Consider the following 21,298-nt stretch of genomic DNA (forward strand, 5'->3'; position numbering starts at 1 on the left):
AGATTTGTGAGAGAATTTTAAATGTGGTCAGTAAAATAGATCTACTTTTCCAATATTGATAGTTTATGTTTAATGCAAAAGTGGAAGAGAAATATTCTGATTAGCCATGTTAAGACTGGTAGATGACAGATGTTTCTATTTCTTTCTTACCACCACTCCAGCATAGCACAACCTAGTGGTACCACATTAATAATGGAATCTTTCCTAGGTGCTAGCAATACCCTTTGGCGTTATGTAGACTCCCTTTTATTTCTTTCTAATGCAGTGAGGTTTTGTGTTAATGTATTTAAAAAAAAAAAAAAAGTTCCTTAGAGTTCCTTAGCATTGCAAGATCGTTCCTTTCTCAGAGATTTTTGTGTGGACTGTGTCCCTGTATCTTTGTTAACTACTACATATGCTGCAGAAATTCCTACCAACTGTCATGGACAGTATGTCTGCCATACTGACTATATAGATTACAGCAAGATGTTGCTTTGTGAACATTTTGTTGAATCTTTTTTTTTTTTTTTTTTTTATTCTTTCTGGTGATTGAGAAAAGTTGTTATAAGGTTAGATGGTGGTTCAGTTAGTTGGGCAGATTTCAAATGATAACAGTTGCACTTACTGATGCTTTATTTGTTTGTAGAAGGGTATATGAAGGTCTGTGGCATCTCTAGCTGCCTCCCATTGAGCCAATGGGAAAGAAAAGTATTCTGAGTTTCTATGAAAATTTATATGTAATCTGGACTCAGAGCTCAGAATAGCACACAGCTTGCTTGGGAATTAATTATTTGGCTGTTTAAGCAATTGCATATATGGCTTTTGACAGGGAGAGTAAATTCCAGATAACTGTATTAGAAGGTTAAGCATGAATTTAGGCAGCAGCAAAAGGATGTCAAAGGTGTATAATTTCCAGTTTATGTGAAAATTAAAATGAAGGGTGAAAAGGGAAGGCTACACAATAGCCAGGAATGAATTAATTTAGGGAAAGAATTTAACACTCGGTTGTGGTCTGTATTTTGATAGTTTTCAGGGGGGTGTTTTTTGCCTCTTCTGTAGTTACTGTTTTGTGATTTGATGCTCATATAACAAACAAGCAAAAAAAGCAAGTGATATTTAAGAATTTGTATTGGTACCGGAAAGTTGTCATGCTTCCCATAACAGATTTTAGATGGAGAGTGAATACTTACGAAGGGCATTTACTGGGTGACTAGGCAAAATGAGGCTTCTTATTAAACACATAAGTACTATCTAGCAATCAGGTATTTTGAACAGTCAAATAGTTCTGTATTCTGAGCTTCAGTGATAGATATCTTAGAAGGCTACTTGAGACATGTTATTTCTAAGTCTTTTACCAGATCTTTCATAGGCTCTTTACCTATACTTTATACTATGTGGGTTTTATTTTTTTTTTTTTTTTTCGTTTGCTTGTTTTCTTGCTACATTTTTCTGATTCGCTTTTCTTTTTCTCTCCCCGCCCACACCCTCATCCCCCTACCCGCAAGAAACTTGCACTTTTGAAGATGTACTTAGAGGAAGTGGAAACAGCAAAACTTTCCAAAGCACTTAGTGTTGACCTACCTTTGTAACTTTGGATGTTCGTAGGCTTTTTAATGTTGACAAATAGGATATGATTGGGGAACACTACACATATTTTAACATCCCACCCCGCACTGAGACCTATTCACTGATGTACAATAGTTTGTAACAACTGGGAGTAGAACTAGTAAGTCCCACTACCTGGTCTCACAGCTGTACTGCTCTGCTAGGTGTATGCCTGCCAAGAGGGGTGGGTGTCTTTCTTTTTCCTTCTCGCAGTACGCAGTAGTCTGGTCTTAGAAGCCATAGGTGATACTACATGAAATCAGAATGTTTTGGAAAATACACTGGTGGAAGACTTTAAGTGGAATGGAATGACCTTATGCTGCATATCAACTTGACATTCTTCAAGAGATTAAGAGATTCACACTGCTGTACAGTGACACTGGGACAAGAAAAACTAACAGTTTGAGGGAGACACAAATGCCCATGAGTTGTGACATACCAAGAGAAAACCAGTGGGAATAGTAGCATTTTCAGACTGACCAGTGAGGTTGGTATAACAGCTTGCAAGAGCAGATCTTTAAAGCAAATGGTTGCTTTTGGAAAGAACTATTTTATATAAACTTCTTAGCTCTATGTAGTGCACACTTTAAAGTTTTGTTTAGATTCTTACAAGGATCTGTTCTTTTCAAAGCAAAACAGTTCTGTAGTAAACAATCAAAAGGTTTTTAAAGACTTGGAATTAAATTGTTTGATATGCACTGGCATTCCTTTTCAAAATCAATGGGAATATAGACCCAAATTCTCTCCTGCATCTTGAAATTTACCTTTTCAGTTTTTCTGTGCAGAGCACTTTCTTCGTGCTTTTTTTTTTTTTTTTTCCGTCATGGAAAGAAGCAATCTTTAACCTGTCAAATGCATACAGGTGAGCTATTTGGGGACATGCAATGTGCTGGATATAATTATTTTCTCCTTACCACTTTTTCCTATTTTTTACTTATTTGGTTATTTGGAGAGCTTGGTTTAGTGGAAAGTGTTCTGTTTTTTTATTATTTAATAAACCTCGGAAAAGTAAGTAGCTGAAAACTTTGCATTTTGGATAGGCAAAGGAAAGAAGGTGACATTCTGAAGAGACTTATTTTTGCATTTCAAAAAAAGTTTTCAAAAACACAGGTATTGCACAGAAAGGGATTGGGCGAAGTGCTTTTGAAAAGCTTTGTAAATGTCCCTTTCTAACCTTCCATATTATTAGTCTGATTGCTTAGGCCTTAAGGCAACATCTTTAAATTCTTTTCATTCTCCTGTATTCCAGCTTTTAATTTCAAAACAACTTTGTGGGAGAGAGCTGCTCATACTTATGTTAAACAACCTTATATTTATTTCTTGACATCAGACAAGAAAAAAATGCCAAAATGTTTTCTTCTAAAAGCTGTTAAGGCTGAGGAAACAAAAAGGACCTTAATAAACTGGCTACTTTAAGTAGGTCATTGATAGTTTACCTCAAAAGAACACCTAAAAATTGTTTACATGAGGAGAGGAGCTACCTTTCTATTACAAAATATAGAGCCTATGCTGTGAAGTTCTGCAAATAACCAACAGCAAAGTCAGGCAAAGGGCTCTAAGAGTGCTTGGCATTTCAGCCTGCATTAGATAGCTGAAACCTGGACATCCGTAAAGAGTATTTTGGTATGTCACACACTATTACATCTAGAGCTAGTACTGGTGTTCTTTATCATGTATAAGCATGAGAGAAAATTTTCTATATTCTGTAATAGTTAGCTAGTAGCAGAGAAGCTTTGTTGCTCTACTAAATAAATTTTAACTTGATGGTTGAATTAAATAATTGTAAAAATATCATGCCGTTTCTTCATTTATCAAGAACTTAACATTTTTATTGATTGCAGTTGATCTGCTTTTCCAAAAGTATAACAAATATGTTGGCTTGATTGTGGTTTTTATCCCACGTTCTCTTTTTTTCCTACAGTAATTTTTCTTCAAAATGATTATTGTTATGTAGGTCACAGTTAAGTTACACACAGATGGGTTTCAAACCTGGTCTCTTTAATCAGGGTAACCCGGCTAGCTAGTTTCCTCTTGATATGCAACTTCTTCTACTTTTATTAAAATCAGAAACCGTACCAACCTGCAACTAAAAATATTTGAATATGGCATTTCAAAACAAGTACAGTTTTTTTACAGTTTTAAGTCAAATGTTTGGTTATTTATGTGTGCTGAGAAAAATGAGATTTAGTACAACTATATCATTAGAAACTAGTAGAAATGAATATACTTAACAATGTTAACATTGCTCACTTCCTTAGTCTAGTGAACTGTCGTATAAAAATACAATTTCACTGTAATTAGTAGAATAATACCGATTCGTATTGGATGATACCAAAGGTTTGGTTTTATGGTTATTACAGCACACTGGTAACTTGATATAGCCTCCTGACATTAAAATATCTTATGTTTTTTTTTATATAAGAATACAAGATACTTGTTAAATATCTTACCATTCAGATAGCAGGAACCTCGGAGACACTTTAACTAGAAGTAATTTAACTTCCACTGATGCCCCTTGCAGTCTTACAAGATAGTTCTGATGGTAGAAGTCTGTAAAATTGATTTCACTAGCAATTTAGTGCCTGATACATATTAATGCCACTTGAGTTAGCCTTTCTGTGAGCAAATCTGACCTAGTTGGTATTGTTCCTTAGGTGAGAAAAATAAATGCAGGCAGCCAGGTTGTAACATTCTTGGATTATGGAGACACAATTTTCTGGAACTTGAAAAGAAATGGGGAGACTTAGTTTCAAATGTTATCGCCACTGGTTGCTGTGTTCTGCAAAACTGAGTATTCAGTTTGTTCAGGTGAAAGCAGCATACCTGTAGCTTAACATAGAGAGCATGTTTCCTTCCTCTAGAAGGAAAACCTGCTGAAGGAAACACATCTTTTAATATAAGCAGTATAAGAAGGTCTTCAGTGAAGTATTCTTGGAAGCTCTGTGTCTCAAAGTATGTGAAAATTCAAGAACAGGTACAGAAGGAACAAAAGAGGCTGAAACAAAGCAAATGGAACTAGACAGATCAGATGGCTTTAAATTAAGACTTGGAAACAGGTATTGGAGCCAGCAAGATGAATAAGACATGAAAAAACTAGAGGTGCAAAATGGGGTTTTTCTTGCATGTATGACTGGACAGTTTGGTAAAGGCCAAAGAATGACAGAAAGCAAAAATACTCATTAAAAAAGGTAATAAGAAGGATACGTTTGAAAGATTTGAGTCAAGAAGGCGGTATGAAAGAGAATGGACTACAAGATTAAAAGAAGCAATATTGTCACCCAGAAGGTTTGAATGACTAGGGATATGGGGAAGAAATCTTGGGTATACCTGTAGGTACGGGTGTATATATGCACATGTAGGACTGGAGAGAGTGTACATGTAAAGAATTCACTCAAGCGAAATCGGCCTTGCAAACAAGTTGGCTGCAGCATATTAACAAGCTCCTTTCCTTATATAAAGGCTACTTTTACTGGCAGCCAAGTAGGTTTTACAATACTGGTTCTTTGAGGAAAAAAAAAAAAAAAAAAAAAAGACTGATAAAAGCACCTCTGTAGCACTAGACTTACTGTACTTGCAACTGCTGTATGATTGGAGATTTTTTTGTAATAGTTTCTCATCTTGTCCTGGTTATTAATGTGGTTCTTGTTTTGATTTAGGAACTGCATGGAAAGAAGATGAAGAAAAATAACTTTCTGTCTTGTAAGAAAATTGCAAATATGGTTATTAAAGATCCTTTTATAACATGGATCAAAATGATAGTAACTTGCAGTTTTTAGATTTTCTGTAAAGAAAGGCAGAAGTTATTTAGGAAAGGTAGGCATAAAAACTGCTGCTGAGGTGTTCGAGCAGGCCAGCTTTTTTAGAGACTGACAGCACTTTGGTTGTGCGTGTAGACAGCTTCATAAATCTTTCCTGTCTGTCCTACTACTAACATAAACAGTACTTCTGTAAAAAGACAACTTCCTGGCATCTTGAGGACATTCAGTGTCCGAGAACCTCAAACAGGTGAAAAAGGCCTAGATATCTGGTGTAAATTCACCTGGTTCACAGGGAGGCCCAGGCTATGTCCCACTCCCACGGCCGGAGAACAGGGAATGCTGTGCTCGCTTGGAGAAGTGACAACCAGCAGCCCTGCAGTCGGGGAGGCTTCCAAGGAAACAGAGATGTAGGTGACCCAGTATCTGTTCCATTCATTTCCTTGGGAGGGGATTTACTATTTTGGCTACTTTAGCTTATGCTGTTTCTCTGAGTGCAGTAAGTTATACAATGAATACTGTTTTATGCCAGTGTAAGCATATTTACGTTTGGGCTTCTGCCACAGTAACTCCTTTTTAAAAGGAAATCAGATCTCATGTTTCTGTGCAGGCATAAGTTTCTCTTGGCTTAAGCTCATGAAAAATACATACAGTTGCATATTGTCTGTTAAAAAAAAATAAGAGCAAAGTTCGAAATAAGGTGACTGAAGACAAAGTATAGATCCAAAGAGGAAAATTTTGAGCTAATTCTGTAGGTTTCTAAGACAAAATATCTGGGTTGGGAGAAGAAATCTGAGGAACCTGAGCCTCATATATATGAATACATATGCATTTTTTTCATACTCTTCTTAAGCCATTTGTCTTGACGTCATCATATATTATTTATTTTATTTTCTTTAAAGGAATCTGTCATGTTAAATGTATGTATATCCATGCCTTAGCTAAAAATGAACTTAAACAGTTTGTGTATCAGCAGTAGCATTAGAGGCTGAAATATTTTTGCGTAAGAATTTTGCATAAGGACTGAGGAAATAATTCTAAGAAACCTATTTAGCGTGGAGTCTTTGAGTTTTATGTTTTAATTTCCTAGAATTTTTTTTTTGTCTGGCTTATTTTTGTGTTGCTTGCTCAAAGAGCCAGAATGGTAAATGGCAGCTGTAAACCTTGAGGGTAGGCTGCAAAGTTTTTCTTCCAAAGCCTTCCTTTCATGTTTAGCCAAGTGAGAGACACGGAGTGAAATGTAAACTCTAGCTTGGCGTTTCCTCGTGGCCCTCTCTCCTGGTGAGCAGCCGGAGGGGTGGAAGGGGGGCCGAAGCTGCCCGCTGAGGCCGCTGACCGCGGCGGGCCCGGAAGGCACCAGCCTGGAGCTCCCAGGTTGCTCAGAGGAGGAGGAATGTGAAGATGGTGCTCGAGAGCCCTTGACACCGAACCCCTGGGAATGGCGCTCCCCGTCGCACCCGCTCCCTCTCACTTCATCCTCCCCCTGGGACAGAAGAAGGCTTTTTGCTTTACTTCTCTTCCAAGTCATTTAACTGTTTCTCTTTAATCCCTGGCAGTCTGACTGAGAACGAAGTGTGTGTTTTGTTGAACTTTGTTCTGTTTGAAATTATGGACTGGAACCATTTTTATTTAACGTGGGAAACAAGCTTTGCAGAAACTCAACCATACACTGGGAAAGGAACTTCCTATAAAATATAAACAGATGTTTGTACGTTTGAGTGCAGGTTTGTTCGTGGGAGGCTGTGATAAATTGCAGAAATGCAATCTTGAGTGATCACCTTGACATGATCTGCTGGGCTGGCACTCCCGGTTTGTTTTGGTTTTGTTTGTTTTTAAAAAGATATTTTTTCCAAACTGTATTTTATACACACAGCTAATCTTAAAGTTCTTCCCCGGTATGGAGACATAGAAAACTTTCTCCTGGGACAATGGGGTGATTCCTGAGAGAACTCCAGCTATTCCTTCCAGTGCAAGAGAGATGACTATGGCTTGTAGGAGCCATAATTGCTTGGGGCCCTTTTTCTACCAACTAATTCTTTGGCTTGTAATCACTGAAGGGCTGCAATTTTATTGATTGGTTTGTTTGCTATTGGGATGGAAATGGATAAGCAAGCAGTGTTGCCTCTCTTGTGTAGAGCTGTGTTTCTTTTTGTTTTCAACCTGCCCTCTCCCCACGCCCCCCCACCCCAAGTAATCTCTCTGCACTTGTCCTTACTACATCTGCACTGACTGCTTACTTCATTCTGTCTGTTTACTCTGCAGAGAGCACATAAGACTAAAAAATACATACATACAGTATTTTTAAGTTTTTCTATTGTGGGCATGAATTTCCCCCTCAATGAGTTGGTGGCCACAAATCCTCTAGTTGATGTCTTCAGTCTTTTCCCCTATCCAGGTTTATAGAGAGTATGCCAGTGGCGTTTACATTCTGCACTGATGCAGTTAAGTGTGATTGTAAAGAAAAATACTGTTTGCTTCAGTCTGAGGATCACCAGCTTTTGTGAACAATTGCATAGATCCTGCTAATGTAATAGTTTTAGTACCCATCCCAGATGCAATAGAATGAACTATGATTTTCCTGTATTCATGTGTAAACCATACTCATCTCTACCTATGTATATACATACAGTTTTCTTTTGGTATGGAAAAAAAATTCTTAAGCTAATCTTTCAGGTATTTTTTATCCATTCCTGAAAGTATTAATCTGTTTATAAAATCATACACAAAAATTAAAGATGTCCAAACATATTGGATTATATTGAAAGACAAAACTTCACGTGTTAAATGTGAAAAAATTTATCAAACACTGTCTTCTGACCAATGAGGCGGGCTTGAAATGGTAATTCCTGCAGATTTTTTCGCATAGTGTGTGTACCTATTGAGATATTGCAAGTGTAACTCCAGTTTATAATCTGAGCTGGTAGAATACTTGAGAGGAGAGACGTACCATGGGGTAGATGTGACAAACAACACTGCCAACATTGAATTTCATTACAATTTGCCTTTTCCATAAGGAATAGCTTTAAAGATGTGAAATACAGGGCTCTAGGTGACTATAAATGCTGTCTTTGCTATGGAAAGACTGTCTTAGTGATGCAGGTTACTGCTGTTTGCATCATTAAGGCTATTTAAAGTTGGAGAGAAAAGAGAGTAGTAGCCCTAATACCAGAGTGGTATAGTTTTATGGCTCAATTGCAAAATGTGGAGACACAGACTGAGCAGTTAAAAAAACCCATACCTGCAGTGTATATAAGGGAGGATGACACATTATTATATTGCAATCCTTCTGATATACATTCAAGATCAATACCAATGGCCTGTAGTTTTCAGATATTATGGAGGAATCAAGTGAAGAAAACCCAAGGATACACTCCTTCAACAGATTTTTTTCCAGTAATTCTTTTTAGCTGTGTTTTAAAGTAAATAATTAAAGGGCTTGTTTCAGGATTAAATATCTCACCTTTAATAAGGTGAGATCTGTTTTTCAAGCTGGAAAACACCTCCCCTATGTCCTCATCCTTAGCATTCTGTGCCTGTGAAATAAGTAAGGTAAGGAAAATAAGAAAGTCAGGCAGAAAACATGCCTTAAAGGACTTATAGCATATTTGTTATTCTAGTGCTGTATTTTCTTGCAGCATTTTTCTGTCAGATCTCTAAAGTGGTCAGGATACTTTCCAGTTTGTTTGTTTGTTTGTTTTTAATGTTTAAGGGTAGTGAATTAGTATATGAGGTTAAAGTATTATGTTTTGTTGCCTCTCTTGTGTCTAGCAACATTGTAGCATTAATGAAAATCATCATGAAATTTAGGGGGATGTTAAGACTATGTAGAACTGAAGCTCTTCCTACATATTTAGGTAAAATCAGTAGAAATATTACAATAAAATAATTTTATTGTGTATAATTTTACTTTGCAAGTTTATCCATTTTCATTCATAGCCTTCCAAAGGGTGTAATATAAATTCTGTTTAGTAATACTCATCTAATACTAGTGATTTTGTTTTTTCTTCTTCTCCTTTAGGGTGTACCTCAGTTACCATGTGCCAAAGCATTGTATAACTACGAGGGAAAAGAACCTGGAGATCTTAAATTCAGTAAAGGAGACATCATCATTTTGCGTCGACAGGTGGATGAAAATTGGTATCATGGAGAAGTCAATGGCATCCATGGCTTTTTTCCTACCAATTTTGTTCAGATTATTAAACCTTTACCTCAACCTCCGCCTCAGTGCAAAGCACTTTATGACTTTGAAGTAAAAGACAAGGAAGCAGATAAAGACTGTTTACCATTTGCAAAGGTAAAAACAGAATAAAATTATTATTTTCATGTAAGAATTTCATTCAATTGGATAAGAAATAATAAGACTCTTCTGCAGTCTTGTCTGCATTTTTTTTTAATAGAGCTGCACAAATGTGAAAAAGGCAAGTAATTCTTCAGGTATTTCTCCTACGCTGATTAGTTTTGCCTTCTCTTCCTAAATTACATATAATTTCTCTGAGGTTTTGAGAATGCAGTTTTTCATAATTGCAGTAGTAATGTTCTTAATTTATGAGAAATAACCTATGTTATGAATTGAAAGTGTTAAATCTTCTAAAGAACCATGCATTTTAAATTGAAGTAGCTACTATTTTCAGCTTTGCATTTAATAAGCAACATTTTCAGCATCTACATACCAGACAAAGTACTACTAAACTTTGTCATTCTATAATATTACTAATTGCCTTTTAGAAAATATGACATTTCTTCTTATTTTTTCTGTTGTAATTACTTTTCTGTCTTGCAAGGCACATCATGATACTGAGTTTTAAAAGGGATCAGGGCTGTTGCTTTTTTTCAGTTTTTGACTCTTTAGTTTATCAAATTGCACAAAAACGTTGCAAAATCAAATGTGAGCTAATCACTTTTCTACCCTTTATTAAAAATGAAAAGGATGGCTAAAATTCTAAAAAGAAGATATTGACATGTGGACAGACAGTAGTTATTACAACACAGGACAGCAATACTGTTGAGGATGACTGAAATTAGCTTGCATATTTTGATTAACTTGTTGGCAAGCTGTTCTTTGTTTAAATCTGCAGTCTTGCTTGAGTACGCATACATGTTTCCAAATATTTGAACTTGCATATGAAACAATTACGTATCTCAGTATAAGTGAGAGTAATGTTTAATGTGCATTGTAACTCCTTATTTTACGTAACATTCTCAAAACCAGATCTCATCCAAATGCTCCATGTAGATGTGAAAGAAATCATATCGCTTACCAGTGTTCTCAAGAACTTAAGTAGAAAAGCAACATCTAGGGGAGATGAGGTAATGAGTGAGTTGGAAAGGAAAAAGACTGTGGTTCTGTTAATTAATGCCAAGGACTTAAAGGCGGGCTGATGAATACCATAAGGACAAGGTCAGATGGCTAAGATGAGCAGTGGACAGTTAGCTGAACTCTGACAAAATAGGAAAAGAACAGCTGGAACCAACTTCAACTCCAAAAGTGGCATGTTCCCGTTACAGAGTGCCTTCTCTGCAGTTCTTGTCCTTGTACCGCCTTCCCTGATTACCCGTGCGTTACGGAGGGGAATTAAATTAGAAGTTTAATTAGTGCTGGGAGACATAATCACTGCATGTTCACACAGGATGATGTTCTGACTGTAATTCGCCGCGTGGATGAAAATTGGGCAGAAGGAATGCTGGCTGACAAGATAGGAATATTTCCAATTTCATACGTTGAGGTGAGTAAAGTTGGGCCCTCAGTAAGACCTAAAATAATCTAAGATGCGTGTGCTTAGTTTGGGAAAGTTAATGACCTCAGCAGTTGAACCAGTGATTTTTACTTAGCTATTTGATACCTATTTTCATTGGATGGAATTGGAATGTGAGTCCTTGTAGGCAGTCACTGTATTTTCTTGTTAAAACTGGAGTCATGCAGTCCATCACACACCATGCTTAACTGCAAAATGAAAGCAATCACCAAGTCAGAGAAGTAGTAAGGCTTGCACTGTCCCTAGTACCCGCCTCTCAAAACCAAATTAACACAACTAGAAAGTTAAAGAATACAGGCTGTTGTTAAGCAGGTAAAGCATTGACTTTTATATCCAACAAACCATTATATAAAAATCTTCTCTATCTTCCTGCATTTCTCATATGTGATATGACAATTTATAGTGAGAAGTAGCAGTTGAAAAAAGTTCCCCAACCTTTGAAGGTTTAAGAGTTGTAAGCTATATCTTCTGTGTGGAAAGACAGAGGTGATTAAGAACAGTGTGTACAGCGGCAACAGTGATGATTAAAATTTGCACTACAGAAAGATATAGAGGTTTGGAATAGTGTTTGTCTTTTTCTGATAGGTATGCTATGAATACTTGGTAAGATACACTTCTTGCACTGACAAGATTTTATTTAAGTAAATGAGGCAGAATGATGAAAGAAAAAAAGTATTTTCACATTATCTGTGGGATGAGAAATACGTACCTCAAGTCACAATAGAAATGTGTAACCGTACTACGGATCAAGCCAGGTTTTATTAATTCAATTTCTGAATGTCCTGATGCAATGGGAAGGTTTTAAAAAATAACTGTGTTCAACCAACATAGAACTTACTCTCTTTAAAAGGGAAAATATGTATATTCATTTTATAGGTTGATGTAAGGATTTGTGTATCTGGGGATAGAAAATTTCACATGACTGAAAAAAACAACAACAAAACCAAAAGGGTTTCAGCCTGCTTAGTGTAATTCTGGCTTCAGTTTAAGAAGGCTTTTAAAATAAAAGCCAATTTAAGAAGTTCTTGCCCCTGGCTATTCATTCCTAGCTCCTTGCAATTAACTGCCCCTTCAGTTCAGCCAGTAAAGCTTTTTGTGGTACTTTTTAAAACTAAATCAGTTAACTTAGCCAAGTTAGTAAAAGCAGTTTCCTAGGGCTGCCAGTTGAGCTAACTATTTAGCTAACAACTCCATTTCCATTTCTCCAAAATTTTGCAAAATGGTGATATACTCTTGAAAAAAATTATGTAAAAATGATACTCAATCACAAAACGTATTTCACTGGTGATGCTTTCAGACAAATTCCATCAACTAAGAAAATGTATCGTCAATTAGCCCTTTTAGAACAGGCACAAGCACTTGTGTGCACACTAGCAAATCCCCACTAAAATGATATGGAAAATTTAGAATGATAAATAATATGCAAAGAGGTGCTTCTGATCAGATAGGTGGTTTTTTTAGTATATATGAAACTGGAACACATGCTGTGCTGAAGAGCAGTGAGCTATGCGGAAAACATCAATTTGAGTTTTGAAATACCTGTTTTCAGAGATTGTAAAACTACAGTCCTGGATGACATACAGACAGTTGGTACAAGTATATCAAACCATTCTTATCTATGTTATTATTAAGGACACTGAAGATGAGAAGTAATTAATATTTTTCAGGTATTTTTCATGGTATTTTTAGTTATATTTCCCAATCCTGTAATCATTGCCTATTTTTGTCATAATGGCAGACATATCTTTGCCTTGTGTATGCTAGTCCACATTGGGGTTTGTTGTTTTGTTGTTTTTTTGGTTTGTTTTTTGGTTTGGTTTTTTTTTTTGTTTTGTTTTGGTTTGTTGTTTTTTTTTTTTTTTTTTAATTTTTGTTTGTGTGTGTGTTTGTTTTGTTTTGTTTTTATTAAATGTGATTGGTAGATGCATTTACCAGAGATTTTCTGAAGTCATTAACTTTTAAATGAGTGTAGTCTGTGATGTTTATTCTGTAGTATAGGTCGGATATTTGCAATATTTCTTGTACAATGAGGACACAGGATAAAATTTTAGATATGCTGAAGTCCATGAAAAACTCTGCTTATATCTGAGGACAACTTTTTACCTGGCGGAACATTTTATGATTTATGATTTTCTAGTCTGCTCTACTCTTTTATACTGCTTTCACTTATTAAATTTGTAATAATAATAAAAGCTAAGACTGAAAACATCTTGAGAGAAATTTTAATAGTGATTCTGTTAAGTATAGTTTGTTAACTGACTCACAAAACATTACGTCTTTACCTGTAGACACACAGCACTGTGAAATATCTGCAAATGAAAAACAATGCAAACATTGCAAAAAATGAAATTCTGATTTCTAAGAAGGGCTAAAACCAAACGAACCCTTTAGTTTTACTGGAATAAGACCTGATTAACTTCCCTAAATTACTAGACTTTTGACTGATGGAATTTCACTGTGCTTGCATTAAAATCAGGTCAAACAGGTTCTTGCACAGTGACAAAATAAAATGCAGTGAGTCTAGAAGCTGTATGATTAAGTTCATAACACTTAAGTTTATCTCTGTCCCAAAAGAAAGATTAATCAGAACTAAACAGATATTATTAGGATTTTTCTACATACAATAAACATTTGGTTTATTGTACAATAAACACTTCCTAGAAAGACCTCAGATTTGACATTTTGATGTAGTTTAACATTTAATAAACATACTTCAAATCTAAAATGTATTTAGATTTTTACAAGTTATTCAGCACTTGTACAGAACAACTAGAAAAATAAGACACCCAGAATAGAAAAATTAAAATCAGGGAAAAGGAAACTTATCAGTCAAAATGTCAGTAGAAAATAATAACAGCTTTTTCCTACGGTAACATGAACAACTGGGGAAAGCCTTGGTATTAATTCAGCTCCTCTAGATTTCTTTATAAACAATCTTGCAGAAATGTAGGGGAAAAACCACCAAATGATCTAAAATGTTCACAGTAGTAGAATTTTAAGTTCATTGTCTGTTTATATGACTGCATCTATCAGTTAACATGACATTTTAATCAATGAGAACATAAAATTTTACGTAGCTAGTGTGTCAGGTGGGATATTTTTGTTAGCATCTCCTCCTGTACCAAACAGGAGTGTTTCAAAACATATTTATTTTTTATTGTGTCTGTACGTTTTAGATTGGATTCTAGGGCGGATTTCCAGCATGGTCTTTTTAATGTTGTACTTACTAGGCTAAATTTTATCACTGTTAGATGCTGTGATCTGATTTAATGTGCTTAGGAAAAAAAAAATTGAGATTTCTGTAACAATGCTAACTCAGAAGAATAAGTTAAAACCTTTTATGGAAACTTTCTTCTACTCTTTGACTGTTTTGTCCACCCAGAATTTAAAGCAGAAAATTTGTGCGCAAAGTGAATGTTGTATTCCATATTGAGTAGAATTGTTAATTTTGAGTAAAAAATTACAGTCTAATCCCCACTATATTTGAATGTGATAATGTTATCATTATGAAGACAACTTCTGAGCATCATAGTTTTGATAAATTTCCCTAACAAAAACTGCAATACAGGACTATCAAAAATCAATATAAACGCAGATTTGCTCATGATTGTGATCTGTTTAAGATTTGTGAAATGTTTCTTCTGCTGGTTTGGACAAAATGTATTTGTTCTGAAACTTCAATTGCAAAGCTGAATTTATGTTACTAAGCTATTGACTATCCTCCAGGATGATGCTTAGCAAGAATAATAAGGTCAGATAAGGACATTTGCCTTATTTTCACTTACACTTTACTGTTTTGTTTCCAAATGCATGTGAAAGTGAAGTGTTGTCTAGAAATTGAAATTTGACTAATAATAGTGTTGATAATGTGGAAAAATAACACATACTGTATTGTGATGTAGTAAAATTGCATAAATAAAAACTTTGTATGAATGTGAATAAAAAGGTCGATTGAGGGAGAAGATGGTTAATTTCAGAAGGTGAGGATATTTGAATTTTAACTATCTACATGTGAGTGAAGAACACCTGAGTAAATTTGTAAAATAAGTACAGTAAAGCACAACTGTAAGAGACCACGAAATAGGTCTTGTGTGGTAGTCTACTTCATCTTTTCTCCAGGTGGCTGCGAGCAGGCAGCAGCCTGCCTGCTTGCCTCAACCCCTACCGCAGCACGGAGACCCAGCTCAGCCGGCCGCCTCTGTTTTGCCCCTGTCTGGAAAATTGTTCTCTTTCCTGGGTTTTGGCAGGAAGGGGAATTGGATTTCAGGGTACCTGTTACAGCAAAGATTTGGTTGAATGGAAAAAACAAGTAAATGTGAATGTGAAAGTTAGAGAAGCTTCATTTTAAATATGTCTGTTCAGGGAAACAACTGATGTAGAAAATGTGGGAATAGATACAGGGGTATTTGTTGCAGCCAAGGAATGCTGTATTGAAACACTTCATAGCATGAGTGGGATGCATTCCCATGGTGACCTTGAAGGGTTGCTAGCCATTTCTCTGGCGGATGCATGCAAATTCTTCATTTCTCTTCTCAAGGAAGAAGTAAACTGCACCTTGCAAAATATTCTGCAACTATTGCTGTCCTCAGGTTACTTCTAAGGCCAGTAATCAGTCCACTTCCACGCTGAGGTTCATGCCACTGTCCTGTGCTTGCTTCTCTACGTAAGAGAGCTCAGTATGTTGCTTATATTTGAAGCAGTCTTGAATCAATCCCATGGGCAAGCCTTAACTTCTCTTTGATAGGTTGTTCACTGTATAGAATAATCAGATTCTGCAGGCATTTATAGCTTCAGGAGATAAACAAACGTAATTAAGTGTAAAAGAACAGGTACCTCGGGATGCTTTTAGCAGAGTGGCTTTTGGTTTTGGTTTTTGTTCCTAGGTGATCCCTTAACTTTTCCGATTAGGTAGTTCTTGTTTTAAAAATGAGTACTGGTTTTCTTTCTCTGATCTGTGTAATTTGTGAACAGGCTCTTTGCTAAATGAGTAGATTAGATAAGAATGGAAATGGTTGCAGCCATTGTATAAGACAATATGGAAGACAGATTGTAAGGAAGGACATGAATAATTTCAGTCTGAGTTGGAAAAAGTAAAATGTGCAAAATAAGGAAAATTATTAGTCTTTAAAAAGCCTGCATGTTCTTCTGTGACGAAGGATAGGACCCTGACAGCATGAGTAGCAGAGTAGGCTTTTTTTGGTCTTATTTTTTACTTGTTTCATATCCTCCAGCCTCATATCAGTGTTCTGTGATAAAATAACAGTGTTTTTTCTGGTCTGTTAAAAGTATGTTTGCTCTAAATTTATAATTTAATAAATAAAAAATAATAATTACCTAAATAATGGGCTTGCAAGTTAATTGGAGAAAGAGATATGGTTATGTCTTCTGTACTAAACAAGTGGTACAAAATTATTTTGTCCATATGATCCATGTCTGGTATTAGCAGGAAAGAAAATCTAGTATCCACCTTTTTCTTAGGAATGTTTACTACTGTGACATTGTCTTCTCCTATCCTTTGTGTTCTTTTCAGCTGCCTTTATTCTTTATTCTTTTTGTACCACTTTATAGATATCTACTTGTCCTCAGAGATAGGAAAGTGTTCAGGGTATAGGCTATTATCATCTATGGGAGCTGCACTTAAACTGGTGTTGATGCTGTCATGATTAGTGATGTCTTATTTGTTTAGTAAAGTTTTGATGAGGTACAATGCTGCTTTAAAACTCTTCATGAGCATAGTAGGTATCTGAAGATTTGTGAGAAAAATGAGTAAAATAAATAGAAGAAATAATACGTTGAAGAGTAGAAATAGTATTTCCACAGTAACTAATTTTCTTCTTTCATCCTGATGTTCTTCAGAAAAGATGTATCCCTTCATAATTGGCTACACTAACCCAAGTAACAATATTCATATTTAGTGGTACATAATAACATTAGTTGACTTGTTCAGACAATTGGTGCTGGTGTTACTTCAGCTCATGAATAAGTGAGAGTTCTGACATTATTATTTCCACTTGCTCTTTTAGAGTAAGATTTTCTGGAAATAAAGGGTTTGTGAAAAATGTAGGGGGTTTTGTTTGGGATTTTTTCCCCCCTCTGTTACATAGCTGACATTTCATTGTAAGAAGAAAATGTGTGGGATTCCCTATTTCTTCATTGGAAAGGAGGGATTTGTTTGCATTTAATATAATATTGTTGTAACTAATAGAAAATTTCATTCATTTAATTTCATAAAATTCATTACGGAAGTTTAAAAAAAAGAAAAATCCACTTGAGGGTTCTTAAGCACAGAGATGCTGCCTCTACATTAGAAAAGTCAGGATCTGAGAAGGTATATCCACAGAATTGCCAATATATGTTTATTTTCTCCTTATACTGCCTGATTTATATAGGTATAGTTATATACACCTATATCTATATATACCCATATCTGTACAAACAAGCTATTTGTTGTCAGGTAGTATCCTGATATAGCTGGATGTTTAGTCTATCCTATGTTTTTAAATCTGCATTTATGAAGCCTGTTTTTTACTACTGGTAGTGTTAAAGATATGTGCGTAAATACCAAGGGGTACTAGGAGGAATGTCTTAAAGAGCCCACATGCAAAGGTGTGGGCTTATGTCATAGAAACAAAACAAAAAAGGCTTAAAATGAAACAAACATTCAAGAAGCTTTGTCATACAGTTTTTTTATATTATAAGGTCAAAGGGGACCCTTGTGATTTAGTGTAACGTATAGATGCAACAGGCAGCAGATATTGCTGAATTAACCCATGACTGGGCTAGAGCATAATGTCCTTTCTTAATTGAAATTTTACCTCTGATGGGGAGTCCACACCAGCCCAACAGTAAATGTGTTGAGTTTGTAGTGAAAGACTTAGAACTGTGACATACTGACCTACTCTACAAACGAGTCATTACAGTGACAAGTTGCATGGTTTAAATTGTATTGTATTATGAATAAGAGGAAAATAGGTTTTTTGTTATATTCAGGTGATTTTTATAAATTAAAAAAATACTAACGTGTGACTGTCTTTTGTAGTTTAATACAGCAGCCAAACAGCTGATAGAATTGGATAAGCCCTCAGGTTCTGCTGTTGACTCTGGAGAAGGTACCTCTGGGGCAGCCCACAACAATTCAACCCAAAAGCACAGCGATACGAAGAAAAACACCAAAAAACGGCACTCATTTACCTCCCTCACTATGTCCAACAAGTCTTCACAGTCTTCTCAGAATCGCCACTCAATGGAAATTAGTCCTCCTGTCCTCATCAGCTCTAGCAACCCGACGGCAGCAGCACGCATAAGTGAGCTGACGGGGCTTTCCTGTAGTGCCCCTTCTCAGGTAATTTACATTAAATCAGATATAAATCATGTGTCTCCTTTTTAAAAAAAAAAAAAAATAAAAGGGCTTCTGATCTTGTCAGAATACTTACTTCGAATTATTAATTACATATAATTAATATTAACATATACTTTCATGAAGTTTATCTTCCAACATGAAAGCATTTATGGAAAATATTTTATAACAACTTCTTATACAATGATAGCAAATATTTTTGGTCTCGTAAGCTAATTTGTTTCAAAGTTGTTAATTTCTTCAGTACCAGAAATATTTTTATTAAACTGTGAAAACTAGAAACTGGAGTGATTTAATTTCTTGCTTGTTTTTTTTTTTTCTGAATTGAATATAATATTGGATATTAATAAAGCGCATGCAAGTAAAAGGTTAATTCAACTTCAAGATTACATGAATTCCAGAAAAGTACCATATTAATCTGATTGTGATAAGTAGAAATATTTATCTGTCTTTATTTGTTAATCTCATGTTTCTTCAAAGCTTTTAGTGACAAGCTACACTAGTTCTTGAACAATTGTCTGTTTCACATAGAGATTACATTTTGAGAGAAGAGATAGTAATGGAGACTAAGAAGTGTTGCTGTCATTTTGCATGAGCTAGTAAATATGTTTTATTTGCACATCTTTGGGATCTGATGGCCTTTTATGGACAAAAAGTAAACCGACATTAATAAAAGTGTGTTTCACATTGCCAGTTTGATATATCTCTGAAATTTCTGAAATGTCAGGGAAAAAAAAAAAAAGCAAGCAGTGTGATCCAATACTCTTTGTATGAGTATCCAGCAAAAAATTAGTTCTAGTCTGAAGTTACAGGTAGTAGAGTACTGGTGATTTTGACCATGAACTTTACATCTGTGTCAAAACCAGCTCTTCTTAAACTGCTGAGAACTGACCCTGGTGTTTGTTTGCTTTTGCTGTTGACAGGTTCATATCGGTACTACAGGGCTAATTGTGACTCCACCCCCTAGCAGCCCCGTCACAACAGGGCCTTCATTTACCTTCCCCTCAGAAGTTACCTACCAAGCTGCTCTTGGTGTAAGTACCATTTAAGAAATCAGCCTTCCCATTTATCTTCGGTCTGTACAGCCATATTTTTTTTTCTTGAGTTCTGATACACTGATTTGAAATCATGATTGTATGATGATTGTCTACGTGATAAACAATGATATAAGTTGAACTACAGCAAAACCATTATTGCTACAACAACGTTTGCATCCTGTCACGCACATCCACTTCTCCCGCTTTCCTCTGTCAGTTCTATGTAGTAAACACAAGAAGTGCACTTCCTTCCAGAATACTGTTTCTTTTCAGCATGAGTAGGAAAGAGGTTATGCTGGGGGAAAGGTTAGGGGAAACAAGCACAATCTTAAAAAAAAAAAAAATCCACTTGAGGGACCACAGCTGCCAGATATTTCTTATATCTGTCTTATTTAACTCAGTATTATTAAGATTCTCTGAAATAAGTTTCAAAACCCTTCTTTCTCCTAATTAAATAAGAATATTTCAGTTGTATGTATGCCTGTGGCAGATGAAGGACATACCTAGCATGTCTAAGTTAGGTTCTTGGGGATCAATTTGAAAAACTGTTGCAAGCGGCTGTCTTTTAAAGGGAGGAATACATTGCAATGCTGTTTCCTTTGGACGAAGAAAATGACATTGTCTTCAAAAAGTGCAGGATTTTATTCCAAAACCAAATGCAATTCTTTATTTTGCTATGCTTGTGGTAGAGAAGCTGACCTTAACTGCAGTAAAGATTGTGGATACCAGTTTTCAGAGGTCTTCAGGGGAACTTAATGAGTCTTCATTTTGATCATAGGAATTCTTGATATTTAGTTCTTATTTTGAGTCCAAAAATTCTGTGCCTAACCTCTGGGAGGGGCACAGTTGAATAATAAATCTCCACTTAGTTTATCAAACCAAAACAAATCAAACAATCTAAACAGAAAACCCTAAGGCTTGATCTTGTTCAGGTGTGTAATTATCCTTGCAGTATTTAAAGCATGTAAAATGTGATGAATAGCCTCGCTGCTAAATGTGTCTGGTTTTGTTTTCAACTTTTGGCACTTGGATCATTTTACACATTTGTCTTGCAAAATTGAAGGCAGAATTTTCTGTCTTCTGTTATCAACTTTTTATTGTTTAAGTAAATGCCTAGTTGTGGCTTGGTTGCAGCTGAGAGTTGCATTTTGACAGATTTCTTTGGGACTCTTAAGTTATGTTTTCAGTCCTTAAAACTATGATGCTGTGTACTTCTTTCTGGCATGGTAAGCTCATGGTAAGCATATTCCAGAGCTAGGTACAGTATTGCATGGTCTTTTCCAGCGATGAAAATACTGATAGCATGACCCTTTTATCCTGTTAGTCTGATGTTTATATCTTGAGAATTTGCATCCGTTCATTTGACCTGAGTGTAACAGAAAGTTTATGTTCAGCTAAATATCCACTGTGATCCCACAGATTTTCGTTGTCACTAGTGATGCAGTAATCGCTCTCATACAAGTAAATGTATTTCACATTCTTTGTTCTTCAGACAGATGACCTCATTATTGACAGTTATACAGGCAGTGTGCTTTTGCCCTGCCTTACTGAGTATCACAGGTTGCGCTGTAGCAATGCTGTGTTCTTTCATTGTTAACAGCTCCTTCAGTCTGTGGATCATCTGTGCAATCCTACTATTAAATGTATGCTAATCTGTAACCAATTAATAATCTCCTTATATTTAGACTCATATTTTAATGTCACAGAGCAGTTGAGGTTGGCAAGGACCTCTGGAGGTCATCTAGTCTAACCTCCCCTGCTCAAGCAGGGCCACCTAGAGCCAATTGCCCAGGATGGTGTCCAAACAGCTTC

At 35.7% G+C, this 21,298-nt stretch overlaps 1 protein-coding gene across 2 annotated transcripts in view; it reads left to right on the forward strand.

Moving 5' to 3' along the window:
* Positions 1 to 21,298, forward strand: part of SH3RF1 (SH3 domain containing ring finger 1) — a 90,252-nt gene that overhangs the window by 44,213 nt on the left and 24,741 nt on the right. For both annotated transcript variants that reach the window (XM_042808229.1, XM_042808230.1), the window contains exons 3-6: positions 9,358 to 9,633; positions 10,967 to 11,062; positions 18,132 to 18,434; positions 19,373 to 19,483. In XM_042808229.1, the coding sequence (XP_042664163.1) occupies positions 9,358 to 9,633; positions 10,967 to 11,062; positions 18,132 to 18,434; positions 19,373 to 19,483 (786 nt within the window). The remainder of the gene's footprint in view (positions 1 to 9,357; positions 9,634 to 10,966; positions 11,063 to 18,131; positions 18,435 to 19,372; positions 19,484 to 21,298) is intronic.

This window comes from Tyto alba, unplaced genomic scaffold, assembly GCF_018691265.1.
Source record: "Tyto alba isolate M040663 unplaced genomic scaffold, T.alba_DEE_v4.0 Super-Scaffold_6, whole genome shotgun sequence".
Taxonomy (NCBI): Eukaryota; Metazoa; Chordata; class Aves; order Strigiformes; family Tytonidae; genus Tyto; species Tyto alba.